General features: G+C 45.3%; 3 protein-coding genes and 1 pseudogene across 6 annotated transcripts; 3 read left to right on the forward strand and 1 right to left on the reverse strand.

Moving 5' to 3' along the window:
- Nucleotides 1-743: 743 nt before the first annotated feature.
- LOC117837415 (WPP domain-associated protein) lies at nucleotides 744-4935 on the forward strand. The gene is made up of 5 exons (XM_072290791.1): nucleotides 744-901; nucleotides 1606-3596; nucleotides 3697-3823; nucleotides 3927-4028; nucleotides 4230-4935. Exons 1-5 carry the CDS (start codon nucleotides 884-886, stop codon nucleotides 4305-4307), a joined length of 2316 nt encoding a protein of 771 aa, XP_072146892.1. The 5' UTR covers nucleotides 744-883; the 3' UTR covers nucleotides 4308-4935.
- Nucleotides 4936-6725: 1790 nt separating this feature from the next.
- LOC140221491 (uncharacterized) lies at nucleotides 6726-8405 on the reverse strand (annotated as a pseudogene).
- A 367-nt stretch (nucleotides 8406-8772) lies between these two features.
- LOC117838400 (histidinol dehydrogenase, chloroplastic) lies at nucleotides 8773-12409 on the forward strand. 2 transcript variants are annotated; one of them, XM_034718414.2, is made up of 15 exons: nucleotides 8773-8931; nucleotides 9029-9163; nucleotides 9269-9381; nucleotides 9470-9522; nucleotides 9601-9673; nucleotides 10040-10141; nucleotides 10234-10335; nucleotides 10426-10497; nucleotides 10588-10650; nucleotides 10722-10763; nucleotides 10968-11027; nucleotides 11132-11242; nucleotides 11411-11581; nucleotides 11702-11792; nucleotides 11904-12409. In XM_034718414.2, the coding sequence occupies exons 2-15, from the start codon at nucleotides 9049-9051 to the stop codon at nucleotides 12176-12178; spliced, it is 1443 nt and encodes a 480-aa protein (XP_034574305.1). In that variant the 5' UTR covers nucleotides 8773-8931; nucleotides 9029-9048; the 3' UTR covers nucleotides 12179-12409. The 2 variants fall into 2 exon arrangements, with proteins under 2 accessions (XP_034574305.1, XP_034574306.1); XM_034718415.2 differs by having other exon boundaries at nucleotides 8791-8931; nucleotides 9057-9163.
- Nucleotides 12410-12701: 292 nt separating this feature from the next.
- Nucleotides 12702-16149, forward strand: LOC117838402 (protein ARV 2). 3 transcript variants are annotated; one of them, XM_034718416.2, is made up of 9 exons: nucleotides 12702-13112; nucleotides 13215-13262; nucleotides 13373-13462; nucleotides 14143-14188; nucleotides 14273-14355; nucleotides 14426-14520; nucleotides 14761-14827; nucleotides 14911-15098; nucleotides 15713-16149. In XM_034718416.2, the coding sequence occupies exons 1-9, from the start codon at nucleotides 13002-13004 to the stop codon at nucleotides 15897-15899; spliced, it is 915 nt and encodes a 304-aa protein (XP_034574307.1). In that variant the 5' UTR covers nucleotides 12702-13001; the 3' UTR covers nucleotides 15900-16149. The 3 variants fall into 3 exon arrangements, with proteins under 3 accessions (XP_034574307.1, XP_034574308.1, XP_034574309.1); XM_034718418.2 differs by having other exon boundaries at nucleotides 12708-13112; nucleotides 14911-14986; XM_034718417.2 differs by having other exon boundaries at nucleotides 12703-13112; nucleotides 14911-15852.
- The last annotated feature ends 222 nt before the right edge of the window (nucleotides 16150-16371 follow it).

Here is a 16371-nt window from a genome sequence, read left to right on the forward strand (position 1 = left end):
ACAAGCGGCGATCTGCATTCAGATCATGGCATCCTCCCTCTGTGTCACGTTCCTTTTCTTCAGGAAATATTTTTTTTGCTTGTTCTAATCTGGAATCAGTTACATACATGATACATCTTCACCTAACCCCATCACCTCTCCTACTACATTAATGTCGATAATGTCCCATCGCATCTGAAGGTCCAACACAAAAACCAAAAACCATGTCACCCAGGCACAGGATGAGATCAGCAATTCAGCACCTCTCCAACCTGTAACGGCTTCCCCGTCATCCTCGCATCGCAGGGCCAGTCCACAACCTACCTCCTCGTGGCAGCCGACCTCGATCGAACGGTCCCCGACGCGCACGGCCGGCCTGCCGCCACGGCGCTGACGGCGTACGATCGCAGCCTGTCTTGCCGGGGCCGGTTACGGCGGGGCCCCGCCGCTGACGTCCTCACGGCCCCGCGCTGCCTGTGGCCGCTCGCGACTCCACGCCGCCGGGGGGAGCCAGTGGCCGCGGCCCTCTCCGCTGCCGCCACGCCCGCCCGTTCGCCGCCTCCCCCAACTACTCCCTCCTCCCTCCCTGCCTTGACCCACCCGGCCGCCGCCCCGCTGCTGATCACACGCGCGCGCGCAACGGCTAACGTGGGTACACTCCTGGCGCAGTGGCGCGTCCCTGTCGCGGGCATTACTGCTCTGACCCCGCTTCACTCCCTTCCTTCCCCGTCGCTGTCGCCGCCCCCGGTCTCCCACTCGGCGCCTCCTCCGCCTCTTATCCTCTACAGCCTTGTCTCTTGCGACCCGTAGGCACTTGGCAGTTACCACCTGCTGCCCTGGCTGTAGTGGAGACCCGCAGAGGTGCGTGCCGGCGGCGAGCGACGGCGGACCCGGCAGAGCAGCCATGGAGGCGGTCCAGCCGGTAAGCAATCCGATCCGGTTCCGACTCTCTTCTCTTCTACCACGCGCGCGTTAATTCTCGTAACTGCGCGTTCCTGCGTGTTATCTCTTTCGTTTGGTTCGGTCCAATTCATTGGGTGTTCATTCTCATCCTGACTCGATTGTTTAGTCCGTTGCTGGTATGCGTTAAAAGTTAGAACATGATCCTAGTGCTTTCCGGGTTTGTGTGCGTTGATTTGCTTGCTTCGACTTGCCCGTTCAATCCAAAGACTTCATCGATAATTTTCTTCTGTTTCTTGTGAAATAGTATAATGTCAAACAACCGTCAATCCGGGTGCTCATGAGAACGGCGTTTCATCAGAAGTAGTTGTTCTTGTTCGCCGGAAACCGTAGTACCTATTTCATCCATCAAAAAGTTCTCGCCGCTCACAAATGGACAGTAACTGCACACTCTGTTTTGGGGTTTCATTTCCAGTGGATTTTGATTTTGAAATATGCCATCTTGTTTTGGTTTTCGAGGCCATCGTTTCATTTCGATCAGATTTTTCATACCTGCGCTGACCATGATTTGCGTCGACTTGTGATTGTACATACTTATTCCACGGAATCTCCAGCACTGAAGTCAACACTTATGCCAATCATTCTGATCAAGTTCACACTCTGTTCTGTGCTTCAACGTTGTCAACTGAACTGAAACTCTGAACTCTGAAACCAAACTTGCTGCAGGTACTGAGCGAGAAAACGAACCCGCTGCTCGGCAGATCATCCAGTCCATCCGGCGTCACGCTGCTTCAACCTCACGCCGACAGCGGCGCGGGTTTATACAACGGCGCCTACTCCTTCCTCGACACCACCAGGCCCTGCGCCACGAGATTCAGCAGCGGGTCAGTGACATCCGAGGACTCGCCGTCGCCGGCGCTGACTCCCAGGCTGCTGTCCATCATGTCCACCTCCAGCCCCGACAACTACTCCTCGTACGAATGGCCCGACCGAGCGGCGGCGTCGCGGTCCAATCGTTACCTCTTCGACGCGAACGCGCAGTCTCGGTGCGCCGAGTACCTAGACCTGATGAGGGTGGAGGTCGATGCGCAGCTCGGCAAGCTCAAGGGGGGCGTCACCGGCCTCGAGAGCTATGCCTTGCCGGACAACGGCCGCGTGATCGGCGGTGCGCACCTCGGCATGTCCCTTGACGTCATGCTGATTGAGATAGACGAGAGGTTCAACGCCCTGAAGCTGCTCATGGGTGCCGTGTTCCGACAGGCGAGGGAGATGCTTGGATCGGTCAACGCGTCGGCGTCTGATCTCCAGTGGGAGCATGAGCTGCAACTGGAAGTCTTCAGCGCCACGATCGGGGAGTGTGTCAATGGCCTGCAGGAGGAGCTAGAGAGGAGGCTCTATGAGCAAATTAACATCACAAACACCATGAGCAGGAACTGGAAGGAAGCCATAGCTCAATTTGCCGCGATGCGTGAAGACCTTGGTGCTCTTTGTAAGCTACTGCTGCCTTCAGTACCAGAAGCACATATTTCTAACAGCAAGCATGAAAGTTCAGGCAGTAGGAGTAACAGGTGGAAGTACAATTTCTTTGGAAAGAAAACAAAAGAGGATCGTTCTCCGCGTGCCGAGGATAGTAAGAGTTTCAGGAAGCAAAAATCATTTGGTGCAAAGGATGTCATCTCAGAAAAATCCGACTTTCGCCATCTCAACGGTAGGACTAGAGATGAAGTGATAAGCTATTTTAAGTCTGAGATCAGCAAGCTGAAAAGGATGCACGAATCAGCATTGCAAGAGAAGACAGAAGAACTGTTCAGGTTTAAACGGGAGAAGGGGTCACACTCTCTTAAGAATGACTTGGAGTTTGAACCTTTGAGGAAGAAAATTCCAGAGATCATATCGAGAATGGATCAGATCATTTCCAAGAATATAAAAGTACCTGCGATCTGCATGACTCATGATGAGCTCGATGAAAGATGCAGACTTACAAGCAGAATAGATGCTTTGTACTACGAAAATCAGCATCTCCGAGGATTGCTTGCAGATAAGATGAAAGATGTTAAGGCATTATCATCTCAACTGTCTGAAGCCAGTACAGAACTGTCTCTTCAATTGTCATCGGAAGAAGAGCTCCTGAGACAAATTGACAAAATTAGGCAAGAGTATGAGGAGCTCCGAATTGAAGGAGATGTTAGAGATGAGCTGTACCAAGCTGTTACAAGACAATTGCTTGATGACTCTAAGAACAGCATGGATGGTGCTGCACTGAATTTTAGTGCAAAAATGTCTTCTCTTGAATCTGTAATCTCTGAAAAGGATAAAGAATTGTATTTATACAATGAAGAAAATCACAGGTTAAAGGATAAGTTAGCAGAGCTAGAAAAAGGGTGTTTGACCCAGAATCACCAGGAAGATCCAGAAGTCATCAAACAAGAAAGTACAGAAATTGTTCTGCGTGATATTGAGGTGGAGCCTCGCACATCACCAAGAAGATCAAATGGGCACAATCTGCAGTACGATGAACTTGTGAAACTGAACTCAAGCTTAGAGATTGAATCTGGTGTCCTCAAGGAAATTGACATGAAAAATGTGGATCATAGTAGTAGTCTCACTAAGAAAGAGCAGGAAAAGCAGATGGAGTGCATTTTAGTATCTATTATGAAATTATCAAAAGAATTTGTGGAGATTGAGAAAAAATTATCAGTGGAAAGAACTGAAAACAGGTCGGTTAATCTTCCTTTACACTTTCTTCCCAGGAATTTTTATTTCGTTTTCAAAAACTAGAATCCTATATTACTTTTTTCATTTTCATGGTCGTTTCAGGTCAGAGGATTTGAGTGATCATTGCAGCCACATGGTCAGACAAGCTGTAGTACTAACAAAAATAGGGCTCTGGTATAAACAAATGCTTGAAACAAGACGTTTTGAGCTCCAAAAGGCTGAAGCCAAGGTACTTATAGAATTAATCTTCTGTTTGACTGCAAAAATATGTGATGTATAATAATTATAAGTTCATTGGGCAATAACTCTAAAATATTTCCGATGTGATTCAGGTTGTCATATTGGGCGACAAGATTAATGCACATTTAAGCCTTCTTCAAAAGATATACTTAACTCTGGATCGCTACTCTCCTACATTGCAGCATCATCCTGGTGTAAGTACCGTGCGGCAATGCCATAAAATGCTAATGGTTCTTCTTAATGTCTCTGTCACTTCTGTTTCACCTGATTATTGACTAACGTTCAACTCAAGAAGATATGTTAGAATTTTGTTGCCATTCCTGCTAGAAGCTTTGTAATGACCAGTTTATTATACAGAACATCGGAAACATTTAACATGGCTGCCTTGTATGCAGCTGCTAGATGCTTTCCTGAAGACATGCAAGCTTGTTGCAGATTTGAGAAGTAAACACAATGAAGGTGACGCGACATAAATGAGGGCAGCTTGGTGAGATCTCCCTTGGTGACTAATGTTTTGTGTTCCATCAGGAACATATTGTTTGAGAGGGAAATTGGCATGTATTGACGAGTGACGACCACTGGTCACCCGCTGGTTCCTCATGTGCTTAACCATGTGAAACCCCTGCAGTTGCAGATCAAGTGAAGGGATTCTTGTCTAACTGAAGTTTCAGACTTTCAGATCCTGATCTGGCTGTAAATCTTACTAGTTTGAATCAGCAGTTACCTTGCTGAACCTGTGCAATACAAGTACATACATGCGGGCAGATTTCCAGATAACAAGCTTCATGAGGATCATCAAAGAAACCATGAGCGTGGTAGCTTGTTTTTATCTGCAGATGATCGATGGTCAGAAATCTGAAACCACATCTTGTAAAGAAAAATGTCAATGGCAGCGACTGGCCTGCTAATGTACAGATGACATTTGCTTACTCGCTTGTTGGGTAGAGAATAGGGTTACTTGTTTAGTTAGCACTAGCAGCCTAGGTCAGAATGTATTGAAGGATGCTCTGTTAGAGGACCAGGGCACCAGATAGGTCAGATGTAAGCCACATTGTAAGCGGACAGTTTATTCTCCTGTGCTGAGTATCTTTCCTCCATCTAGCTTGATGTTGCTGCTCAATAGTCTACACTAGATATGGACGAATATTCTGCATGTATTGCATGATCCAAATTTTTGACAAATAGTCCTAAAATTTATCCATCTAAACCCCCCCCCCCCCCCCCCCCCAACCCAACCCAAAACAATCCCCACGTCAAGCTAGCAGTCACCGGCCCAATCACCATTGAGCTGGTATGTCTCCTCAGTTTCCTGACAGTGTCCTTCTGAATGTCCAAACCAACCATAGAGGGCAAGGTAGTCCTTGGATGCCTCAGCAAAACACCAACATGTAAACATTTCAGGTTAAGGGGTCAGAGACAGCAAATAAAAGCTTAGGAAAATAAGGGGATATTTAACTATTTGCCACTTTTACGGAGGGCACTCCTTCATTTGCCAGTTTTACGTTGGCTCCAACATATTTGCCATCACGAAACAAACGACGCTACACATTTGCCACTTTTGTTGATGTGTCGCGCCACGTCCTCCGTCCACCGTGGATGAGGCATGGGAAAAGACCAGCTTGCCCTCCCTTTATCCCTCCGTTAATTCCCCCCGAGCCAGAGCCGACGCCATTTCTCCCCCATTCCCCATTCTTCTTCCTCCCTGCGCTGCTTGTCCTCCCTTCCTTCCGACTCCGCTCGTCGGGCTTCTTGTCGCCTCTGCCACGCGCAAGCAATGTCGCAGGTTGGAGCGTCGTCAAGTGGTAGGAGGCCGGTTGCAGATCCCCTTGTCGGTGAGGAGACGGGCTTACCATTGATCCAGTACCCTTTCTGCAATAGGGCATGGGTAATTGAGCGGCGGACGCAGCAAGATTCTGTCAACTACGGTCAGATCTACATAAAATGTCCAAGGAATGAAAGATGGGTGAGTTTGATTTTGGATTTTTGATTTCATGATTTGCATTTGGTTGGCTTCATTTTGTTGACTTGTATAGCACTTGATGTTCAGATTCCAGATAAGTGTGAGTACTATAGGTGGCAAAGGTTTTATTTCAAAGATTTAGTTGATGCCAAGGTGATTCAAGTGTTTCATGGGCAAGGTGATGAACAAGTTGATGAACAAGAAGAGCAATCCATGGTACTTGAGCGTACGGGGAGGGCAGTAGCAAGTGGGAAGTTGTAGAAGGAAGTCATGGAGGCAAAACTGGATAAACTGATGAATGCCTTGGTACTCTTGATTGTGTTGCTTGTAGGATTTATGGGTGCTGTAGTTGGCTACATGTTGAAGTAGTAGGAACATTTGACTTTGTTATCTCTGTTTGAGTCAACAATGTATTGTATCTGTGTGTGATGAATGAACAATCACTTTTGTCTGTTAGGAATGATGTATTTCTACTGATGAAATTGTTGAACTTTTGAACAATCACTTTTGTTGCTTGTAGAATTTCAGTCAACATACAAAAGCATAATTCATGACCAACACACAAAAGTACAGTTCATGGCCAACACACAAAAGTCATACACAGACTTCACCCAAGCAGACACACAGGTTAAACTTTTTTTTGTGTCTTCTTCACTTTGGTCGCCAGCACCTTCCTGGGGGTCATCTTCTTTGCAACCTTGGACACAATGGGTTATGATGATCCTGCTACCACTTTCAATGGTACTGGTTCCAAATAAGGTGTTTCTTCCAAAGCAAGAGCAGGTGGTGTTTTCAAAGCAAGTCTCCTGTGCCAATGCAATATGTTTACTACATATTGTTTTCAATAATATGAATCAAAATGTACTTGTGCTTGAGATAACCAACCTCTTAGTCCTTGATGCTTCAAAATGTACTTGTGCTTCTGCTTGTCTGGCTGCAGCTTCAGCTTGGGCTACTTTTTTAGCTGCTGCAGCTTCAATTGCTTGGGCTTCTTCCCTAGCTGCTGCAGCTCTTGTCCTGGGTGATGTAACTTGGACTGGTTCAGAAGGAGTGTCATTATTGGTCTTCTTTCTTCCTAGCTTGACTGCTGTAAAACAAGATCAGTAGTTAAGTCATGGCAATACTTAATATTAGAGCTCAGTATGTGCACAACATACCTCTTCTTGGTCTCAGTCAGCCCACATCCTACTTCCCTTCCTATGACCCTTTTCACCACAGCCAGTACATATGCACTGCCTAGTAGCCTTACCTGTCCTCTCCAAGCAAGAGGGTATTCTGTTCTTCCTCTGCCTACCAATCCCTCTCTTCTTCCCTAATGGTGAAAAGAGTTTGAAATCCTTGTCAACTTTTGGCCACTGATTCCTGTCAATGGTGTTAAGCCATCCAGCATCATATGCTTGCCTAAACCTTTGCGCAGAATATGCCATGTCCACATACTTCTTATAATCTGGCTGCCTCACAGTAGTTATCACAGCCAATGCATGAGGGCAAGGCTTACTAGTAACCTACCATTCTCTACAGGTACGACTCTACTCATTTAGGTACACCACATGTCTTCTTACTTCCTCATCCTCGTATATCTCAAAGACCTCAGCTTGATCTGGAAGGCTTTTGGTGACTTTTAAGTGCCCTATCCCCTTTGAAGAAGTATTTAGTTGATGAATCACAACAGGAAGAATGACTCCATGCAGAGCTCTAGATATCCTCCTCCTCCTCTCAAACATGACCACACCTTTTCTCTTATAGCATCTACCATACAGTGTAGTGGCAGGTTCTTGAATTTCTTTATCCATGCATTCCATAACTCAGCCAAGTTGTTCAGGATGTAGTCACATTTGATGTCAGGAGAGAACTTAGATCTGGCCCACAGAAGATTACGGTGCTCTTCTAGCCATTCCTACTTCAGGGCTAGCTTCCAAGACTTTAGCCATGAAGTAATTGTGCTTGACAGGTGAGTAAGCTCTAGCAGCAAGCCACATGTTTTCAGCGTAAACATCTCCTATGAACCTCTTCTTCATGTTTTCCATCAAGTGCCTAAAACATTCACTCTGTTCATCCCATGAAAAAACTTGCTTGACAGCAGATTCTAGGCCCTTGCAAGCCAGTCTTGGAACTACCCCAATGGCCTTGCCTAACTGCTCCATGAACCAAATCCAATTGTCTTTGCTCTCTGAGTCAAAGAAACCAAATGCCAATGGAAACATCTAATTGTGACCATCTAAAGCTAAGGCTGCAACATATGACCATTCCACTAACCATTCAAAGCAGTGGAATCTATACTAATATAAGGTTTGCAGCCATACAATAATCCATCTATACTGCCTCTAAAAGCACAAAAAAATCTATTGAAGTGCTGCTTCTCTCCAATTTTAACAATATCTATCTCAACTACACTACCAGATTGCCTCAACTCCACTTCTACCTTAAACTTGTACAACCAATCAAATGAATCATCCTACTTACCAAATAATTTGTTAGCTGCTCTCCGCCAAATAATCATGAACATAAGAAAATGCGGAGTTAGAAACATCCAACTCCTTTGAGGCAAGGACTACACTCAGTGGAGAGGAGGATGATTTACTTACCAAGGAGGGTAATTACCAGGCTCCATTGTTGAGCCCCTACACAAGGGGATGCGCAAGATCCCAGCAGCGGTCGCTCAGATCCGTCACCCGTCGCTTTTCGCACCTAGGGTTAGAAATGGCGTCGGTTCTGGCTCGGGGAGGGGGGAGTTAACGGAGGGATAAGGGGAGGGCAAGCCGGTCTTTTCCCGTGCCTCATCCACAGTGGACGGAGGATGTGGCATGACACATTGACAAAAATGGTAAATGTGTAGCGTTGTGAAATTCACGACGGCAAATATGTAGAAGCCAACGTAAAACTGGCAAATGAACAAATAGTTAAATATCCCGAAAATAAGAGATGCGCAAAGTCTGAAACCAAAGAAAAGCCAAACGGTTCCCGTCTCGGCCCATTGTCTCAAGGCCCATCTAGTATCCAGGAAAGGAGGAGAGAGTGCGTGCGTGCGTGCGTGCGACTGACAGACCAGTGGACGCGAACGGCGGCGACCTCCTGCCCCATCGCCTCGACCATCGCCGCCGGAGGAAGCCTGCCCCGGGCGCCGCCGTATCGACACGGTTCGTCTCTCCCTCTACTTCTATCCACTCTACGAGCCCGATTCCTGTTCAATTTTCGCGCTCCCTCCCCTCGTCTCTGACACTCGCGACGCTCCAGAATTGAATCGCGCTCTGTTGATGGGCAGCTTGCGTGCTCCGCCGGCGCCGGCGCCGGCGCCTCTTGTTGGGAGCGCTAGGGTTTCATTTGGTTCTGGGCTCCGTTTTGCCGCAGCCAGAGTCCTCAAGCCCAGAGGTGCGCGCTTTTTGGCTTACATCTTTTGCTGTTGCTGCTACAGCAATGCGTTCCTAATGCTTGATTAAGTTCCTTGGGAATGGCGCGTTCCTTCCTGATTTTCAGGGTTGACTACCAGCAGCGCGATGAAGTCGTATAGGTTGTCCGAGCTCAGCGACGCCGAGGTTAGCGGCCTCAAGGCTCGTCCCCGCATTGACTTCTCGTCCATATTTGGCACGGTAAGATGGGATGTGGATTAGTCATGGTATTGAAGTCCAATATTGTTTCATAGCCTGAGAACCATGGGGTTCTGTCTTGTGCAATCAGGTGAATCCGATTGTTGAGGATGTCCGTGTCCGAGGGGATGCTGCGGTTAAGGAGTAAGTGTTGCTGTTATGGTTGGCTTTTTCTTTGATGAATGAAAGACTATGCTTATTTTCTGGGTTTTGTTTGTCCAGTTATACGGAAAAGTTCGACAAGGTCACTCTCGATGATGTTGTTGTGCATGTTAGCGATCTCCCAGATGCAGAGGTAGTTATCCTGTTATCTGCAACTTAGTTCTGCGGTTTCATCAGTACAAGTCATGCACTATATAAAATGTTCAATGTTATTCTCCGTGCATCATGTTGTTTCTTCTCTTTGAACTTCTGGTCCAATGTGATACCTATCTTGCAGTGTTAAACATGTATTTCTAGGATGATGTGATGTATGCTTTTGTTAGTTACCTATTTCCTTCAACTCTAGGCTTTAGCGACTTGCACTAAGAGCTTTTGAATCCTGAGAAATATCAACTGATATTGATAAGTTTGTATTTTTAGTGTAAATGGTGCTTATGTTTATGTTGTTTCTCCTAGTTGCTATATGAACTCGGTTGTCTTACCTACATAAGTACTGTAGCTTGGTCCAGCTGTGAAGGAAGCCTTCGACGTTGCATATGACAATATATATGCCTTCCATGTTGCACAAAAATTACCTGAGAAGACAGTTGAGAATATGAAAGTAAGAGTGGTGTCAATGTTTCCATTTACAATTTTCATCTCTACTATATGCTCTTTGTTAATTATATATGCCCATTTCATGAATATATGAAGGGGGTAAGATGTAAAAGAATAACGAGATGCATTGGTTCTGTTGGGCTGTATGTCCCAGGTGGCACTGCAGTCTTGCCTTCAACTGCATTGATGCTTGCTGTGGTATGCTTGCCTCTGCTCAAATCCTCTCAACTGAACTAATTGTAATGATTCACTGTCTGAAACTTCTTATATGGTTTCTCTTTCTGCCAGCCTGCACAAATTGCTGGATGCAAAACTATTGTTCTTGCCACACCACCTAGTCGCGATGGTAGCATATGCAAGGTACACTTGCAGGACATGAAACTACATCACTACTTTTTCCAGCAATTGTTTGATGGAGAACTAGACAGTAGACACTTTTGTTTCCTGCAGGAGGTTCTTTACTGTGCAAAGAAAGCTGGTGTCACACACATACTGAAAGCTGGAGGAGCTCAGGTAGTAGGAGACTTGAGATTGTCTTGCGCTTCATTATTTAGTTCAGTGATCTTAATGTTGGTTACTTTCAGGCAATCTCAGCTATGGCATGGGGAACTGTGTCATGCCCAAAGGTATTTGAGTACATAAACTTCTTCGTTATATGTTTAAAATCAGTAGTGATTTTTTCTGTCTATATTCTCACCTCTATCTAATTACCTTCTGCTTGTTAAACATCTTGGCTCACCATGTTCTGCATCAGTTATCCATTTGTTTATGCATACATTCTGATGCAAGGGCCACATAACCTTTTGCTAACTGTGTTACTACACCTGCAGGTTGAGAAGATTTTTGGGCCTGGTAACCAGTATGTAACAGCTGCCAAAATGATTCTTCAGGTTTGTTCTGTTCTTTCCATTGTGTAAAATTCAAGCATGATCTGCCTAGCACATCTTTTCTACATGCTACCATTTTTGTCGTTCTGATTCTTGTTTTACTGCAGAACAGTGAAGCTATGGTATCTATAGATATGCCTGCTGGCCCTTCTGAAGTTTTAGTCATTGCTGATAAATATGCAAACCCAGTTCACGTTGCTGCTGATTTGCTATCTCAGGTACTGGTATTCTCTTAATTGTCCTAATCCGATGTGCACTGCTAAATGGTGCAGATGTCATGTTTCTCTTTGAAATACTGAATTTCGTTTTAGGGTGCTAAACCCCCAATTGGCATACCATGTTCATGATGTTTATTGTTACAGTTAGCTGCCTTTTTTTGTGTGTAGGCAGAGCATGGCCCAGATAGTCAGGTTGTTCTAGTTATTGCTGGAGATGGTGTTGATTTGGATGCCATTGAAGCAGAAGTTAGCAAGCAGTGCAACGCTCTTCCAAGAGGTGAATTTGCTTCAAAAGCACTTAGCCACAGTTTCACTGTGTTTGCCAAAGATATGGTTGAGGTAATCTCATTCCTGCTTCCTGCCATGTCTTACACCTGATTCATCTGTGTTGCAAGTGAATCACCATTCTACTGTGACCTAAACGCCCCCAATTCTGACCTTTGTCTGTCCCTTTTTCAGGCCATATCATTCTCAAATTTGTATGCCCCTGAGCATCTGATCATCAATGTAAAGGATGCTGAGCAGTGGGAGGAGCTTGTTGAGAATGCAGGTAGGCATATTTTTTTTCTGCTGCTTTGGTGACATTGATCGTTATCTGTACTCCTCTGGCACCCCCTGTGCACATCAATCTCGATCTAAATATTTAGTTTCCATATGACAGGTTCAGTTTTCTTGGGCCAATGGACCCCCGAGAGCGTGGGCGACTACGCCAGTGGAACAAACCATGTCCTTCCGACCTACGGTTATGCGAGGATGTACAGCGGCGTATCACTGAACTCTTTCCTCAAATACATTACCGTCCAGTCCCTAACGGAGGAAGGGCTGAGGAAGCTGGGCCCGTACGTCGCAAAGATGGCCGAAGTGGAAGGGCTAGAGGCGCACAAGAGAGCTGTTACCCTCCGGCTGCAAGAGGCTGAGGCCACTGTGACCGTCTAGCTACTGCCCTGATCCATTTAGGGCTCAAACTCTACGGGAAATGCCAAATTTTTTTCCCGAGTCCTACGGGAACCGATATGTCTTCCAACCAGGCCCTAGGGTGTTACAAAGAGGTGTTTCAACTGGTATATCAAATAATGCTCATGTCATTCTGATCTGTTTTGCGAATAAACTCGAGCAGAACTTATTGTACGTAGTATTCTTTTTATTTCGCAGTTTCTTTTTCACCAATGTTTGGATCGTGCACATGTATGCATTGTGTTTCACTAGCCTGACAATGACGAGCGTGAGCATGATTTTTGAAAAAAAAGAAACAATAGAACGGTGGCATCAGCGAGTTGGTTAGTTTCTTTTGCTGGAACATGCCACCCCATTCCGATTTTGAGTTCTTGATTTGATTAAGCGTTCATATTTTTCTAGATTTATTTTAGAAATTAGGGGTGATGCTCTCAGTATCGTTTTTTTTTGGAGACAGATGCTGTCAGTATCGAAGAGAAGTAGCCCTCGGAAGGGAAGTAGCATCAGAAACCTCACAGACCGAGTGTGCGAGCGGCCCAGGCCCATTTCTGCAAGACCGCGCAACACTCGGGTCGCATCAGGCGAGAGAATCCGGGCAGGGCTGGCTCAATCACTCGGTCGCATCGCACCGATTCGGAGCTCAACGGCGACGGCCAAGGCGGCGGGGCAGGTAGGGGAAGCGTCGAGGAGGTGGCGATAGGGTGGAGGCGCCGAGGCGGAAGACTGTGGACCGCTAGCAGGGGGCTGAGCGGCGGCGGGCCGGAGTTGGGTCCTGCAGAAAGCTTCTGCGGACGCAGTCCTAGCGATGGGCGATGCGCAGGCGGCAGGGGAGGGTCCGCGCTGCGTCGGCTGCGGCGGGCGCGTGAAGACGCTCTTCGTGCAGTATTCCCCGGGCAACATCCGCTTGATGAAATGCGTAAGCCACACAGCTCCCCCTGACCTCTCAAGGCGTGTAATCCTTTTGCCGTCTGCGTGTGAGCCGTCCAACTCTGAATTCTATCCCTTTTTTTGTGATTAGGATAACTGCAAGGCTGTTGCTGATCCCTACATCGAGTGCGAATTCATGGTACAGTTATCAATGAACTACGCCTTGCGATTTTGTAGTTTGGGATATGTCAGCTGCACTTCTCGCAGCATGCTTGACTGAAGCCTTGGCATCGCTTGCTCCTTCTGTAGATCATCTTGATTGATCTGATCCTGCACAAGACAAGGGCGTACCGCCATGTTCTGTTTAATAATCTGAGCATGGGATCATCTGTTGACAAGGTATGAGTCTATGCTGTCGGGACAGACTCTGGTTGCTATTTCGCTTTATTGGAAACACTAAAGTGGATTTGGCTCATATGAATATTCACATACTGCCTTTCTTGCAATATCTCGTAGTACTAAAACTCTAAGGACATATATTTTGTACCTTCACTTGACTCAACAATTCTGTACTAAAACAGTTGTTGCTTGTTAGTGAAGATGCCCATTTGTAGAGTAGTTAATGTACGGATGAGGCTAACATGGTTTTGCCAGGAGCGCTCACCTTTCTACATTAATAACTATATACTTTTTCCTTATCTTTTCCAATTCAATTTTATGTGGAGATAACGCAAGCAATGGTGCTATCTCCCTAATGCATTTAACTCAATATTTCCCATGCTGCTTGACAATGTGAAGCTTTGCTTTCAATTTTTTCTGTTGATGTCATTCCTGTTTCACTGACACCACAGCCTTCTGTGGCTTTCTGACCCTTCTGAGAACATCGTACAAGAGCTATTGTTTTCTATTGTTATGAGTTTTAGCTGCACTCTTTTTGGACTCCTTTTATAATCTACTCTCATCTTGCATTGATTTCTGATTTCATTACTCATGATTACATACCTTTCTCTTCAAGAACTTATTTTGTGGGCATGTCATTATGTCTTCTCTTATATGCTTTATCATGTTTTGGTTTGCAGGGAATACTTTACCGATCCACTTTGATCCATATTGCTCTTGACGCATGTATCCATAGTATTTATAAATTTAACTTTGATTTTTGTTATTGTGAATGACCTTCTCAACTTAAACAATCCATAACTATGCAAGTCAGAATATCTTTTTCGAAAGGAAACAGAGCTGATGGGGCTTCTTCCAGGAGCATTTTCTCAACAATTTTCAATTGCATTGAGGTGACTACAGTTGAAAGTATTCAAATATTTTTCCACTTATCAGTGTGTCTAACATTTTGTTGCTCTCCAGGTCATTGGCGATGCATTGTTAGGGAACATCGTATTTATGGTCATGTTATTCCTGGGAGTGCGGTTCATTCTCAAACTATCTTTCGACATTACAAGGTGCAACTAGAATGACAAGTTCTCTATTTCTTGAAAGAATACATCTGTTGCTAGTGCATTCCTTCTGAATGGGTCCTTGAGTGTTCTTGATGTGATTTATGCAACTATTAGAGATTCTGTAACAGACTCATACTTCATCTCTGCTCTAGTTGAATTTTATAGAATTTCTTATTTCATTTGTGATTTACTTTGCTTTTCCATGAAACTTATTTGTAACTAAAGATTTGTCATAACTCACAGGTATAGAGAGGTTCTGTTCGCTGTCATCATTTCAAGCTACTTCAAGTTGTTTCTTTTCACAATGATGGTATACAAGATTTTTGTGTATCAAGGATTTCTCTTTTAACCTGTCAATTTTTTTCTTTCTAAATTGATTGTAAATATTTGCAGGTTTGGGAGTTTCCATCATCTGTTATATTAATTGTTGAAATGTTTGTTCTCTCATCAAATGTTGTAGCCCTAAGAGGTAAACACTGCACATTTTCCCCACAAATAATCGCCACCTTGGCCACCACATCGTTGAGTTATTTTGAAATGCTTTTTAGTGGTGGGATGCATACACATCAATTACAGTCTTGGTAAGTACTGCACGTTTTTCCCATATAATAAATTGAAACATTTCTATATGGGCATATATATGTATATGGTGGATAGCATAGATAATTATGTTAGGGTTCTGTGTTGCATCAACCGACACATTATCATAGTTTTTCTATGAATCCTGCCATTTTCCTGCACAAAGATATATCCCATGGTTGGATCAAAAGGGCCTTTCGCTAATCAAGATCTCTAGTGATGGGATCAGACAGATGTCCCCAGTTCTGCATCGAATGGTCAAGTCTATGTCATCGCCATTATATCCTATATAATTGATTGATCGATCTAGGCCTCACCCTCAACGTCTACAACTTCACGCCTTCTACAGTTTTCTGAAGGCAGAGCCCCTGAACCGTGTTGCATCAAGTTTTTGGCTCACTGGCTGTGCACCTGCACAAATATTTAGTATGATGCATATATATCAGAGTCTTCTGGGATTGTTGGTTTGCTCCCAGCTTTCAGCACTTGGTCTATTGCTGGTTTTGGTTTTACTGAAATTACCACAGCTTTGTTTCCGTTTTCTTTTGGTAGAAGTTATGTTCCTTTAGCAATCCTGTTAAATGTTGTCAGAACTGACTGTGCTGTTTCTTTGCAGTCGTTTCGCAGTTTCCAAAAGCCCACTGTTTTGGGGCCTGCTTCATGGCGCATGCAGCAAAATTCTTGACCGAGAGATGGATCCTCGGGACGCCAGGAGCCTAAAGTCATCCAGACCATCCTTGAACTCCAAGCACTGCCCTATTCAATTGACGGACTGGTACTCCAATCCGCCCCGCTTCTTCTAGCTCGAGTTGCAGCTCGGTACGTGGACATCTAGGCATACTGTGCCACGATGATGAGCTTAGGCTTTTAGCTAATCATTTTGGACGAACGCATTGACTATGTTGCCCACCACCCTGTTAGTAGTTGTGGTCTTCTGGACCATGCTACAACTGCACGGCCTCTTGGCATTGTGCAGCACTGCACCGGTTGTTGATCAATCTCTTCCATGTGTACTTGCCCCCAAAGACGTATATGGCATCTTACTTGTTGTTAGCCTCTGAGGTGTGTGGTGTGGCTGGTCCTGGGTCCCTTTCCCCTACTAACGGCCTAGGTGGCCTCTGCGTCTCCTGTTGATGGAACCACGCGGCAAAGAATGGGCCTATTTCCATTGTGTTTCGCATGGCAGCGTTTTGCTGGCTGTAGCTGCCATCTGTCCTTAATTCAGTGGTGTGGTGCCTACTGTGTTATCACACTTGTGATATCGCCATGCCTTAG

Source organism: Setaria viridis, chromosome 9 (genome assembly GCF_005286985.2).
Source record: "Setaria viridis chromosome 9, Setaria_viridis_v4.0, whole genome shotgun sequence".
Taxonomy (NCBI): Eukaryota; Viridiplantae; Streptophyta; class Magnoliopsida; order Poales; family Poaceae; genus Setaria; species Setaria viridis.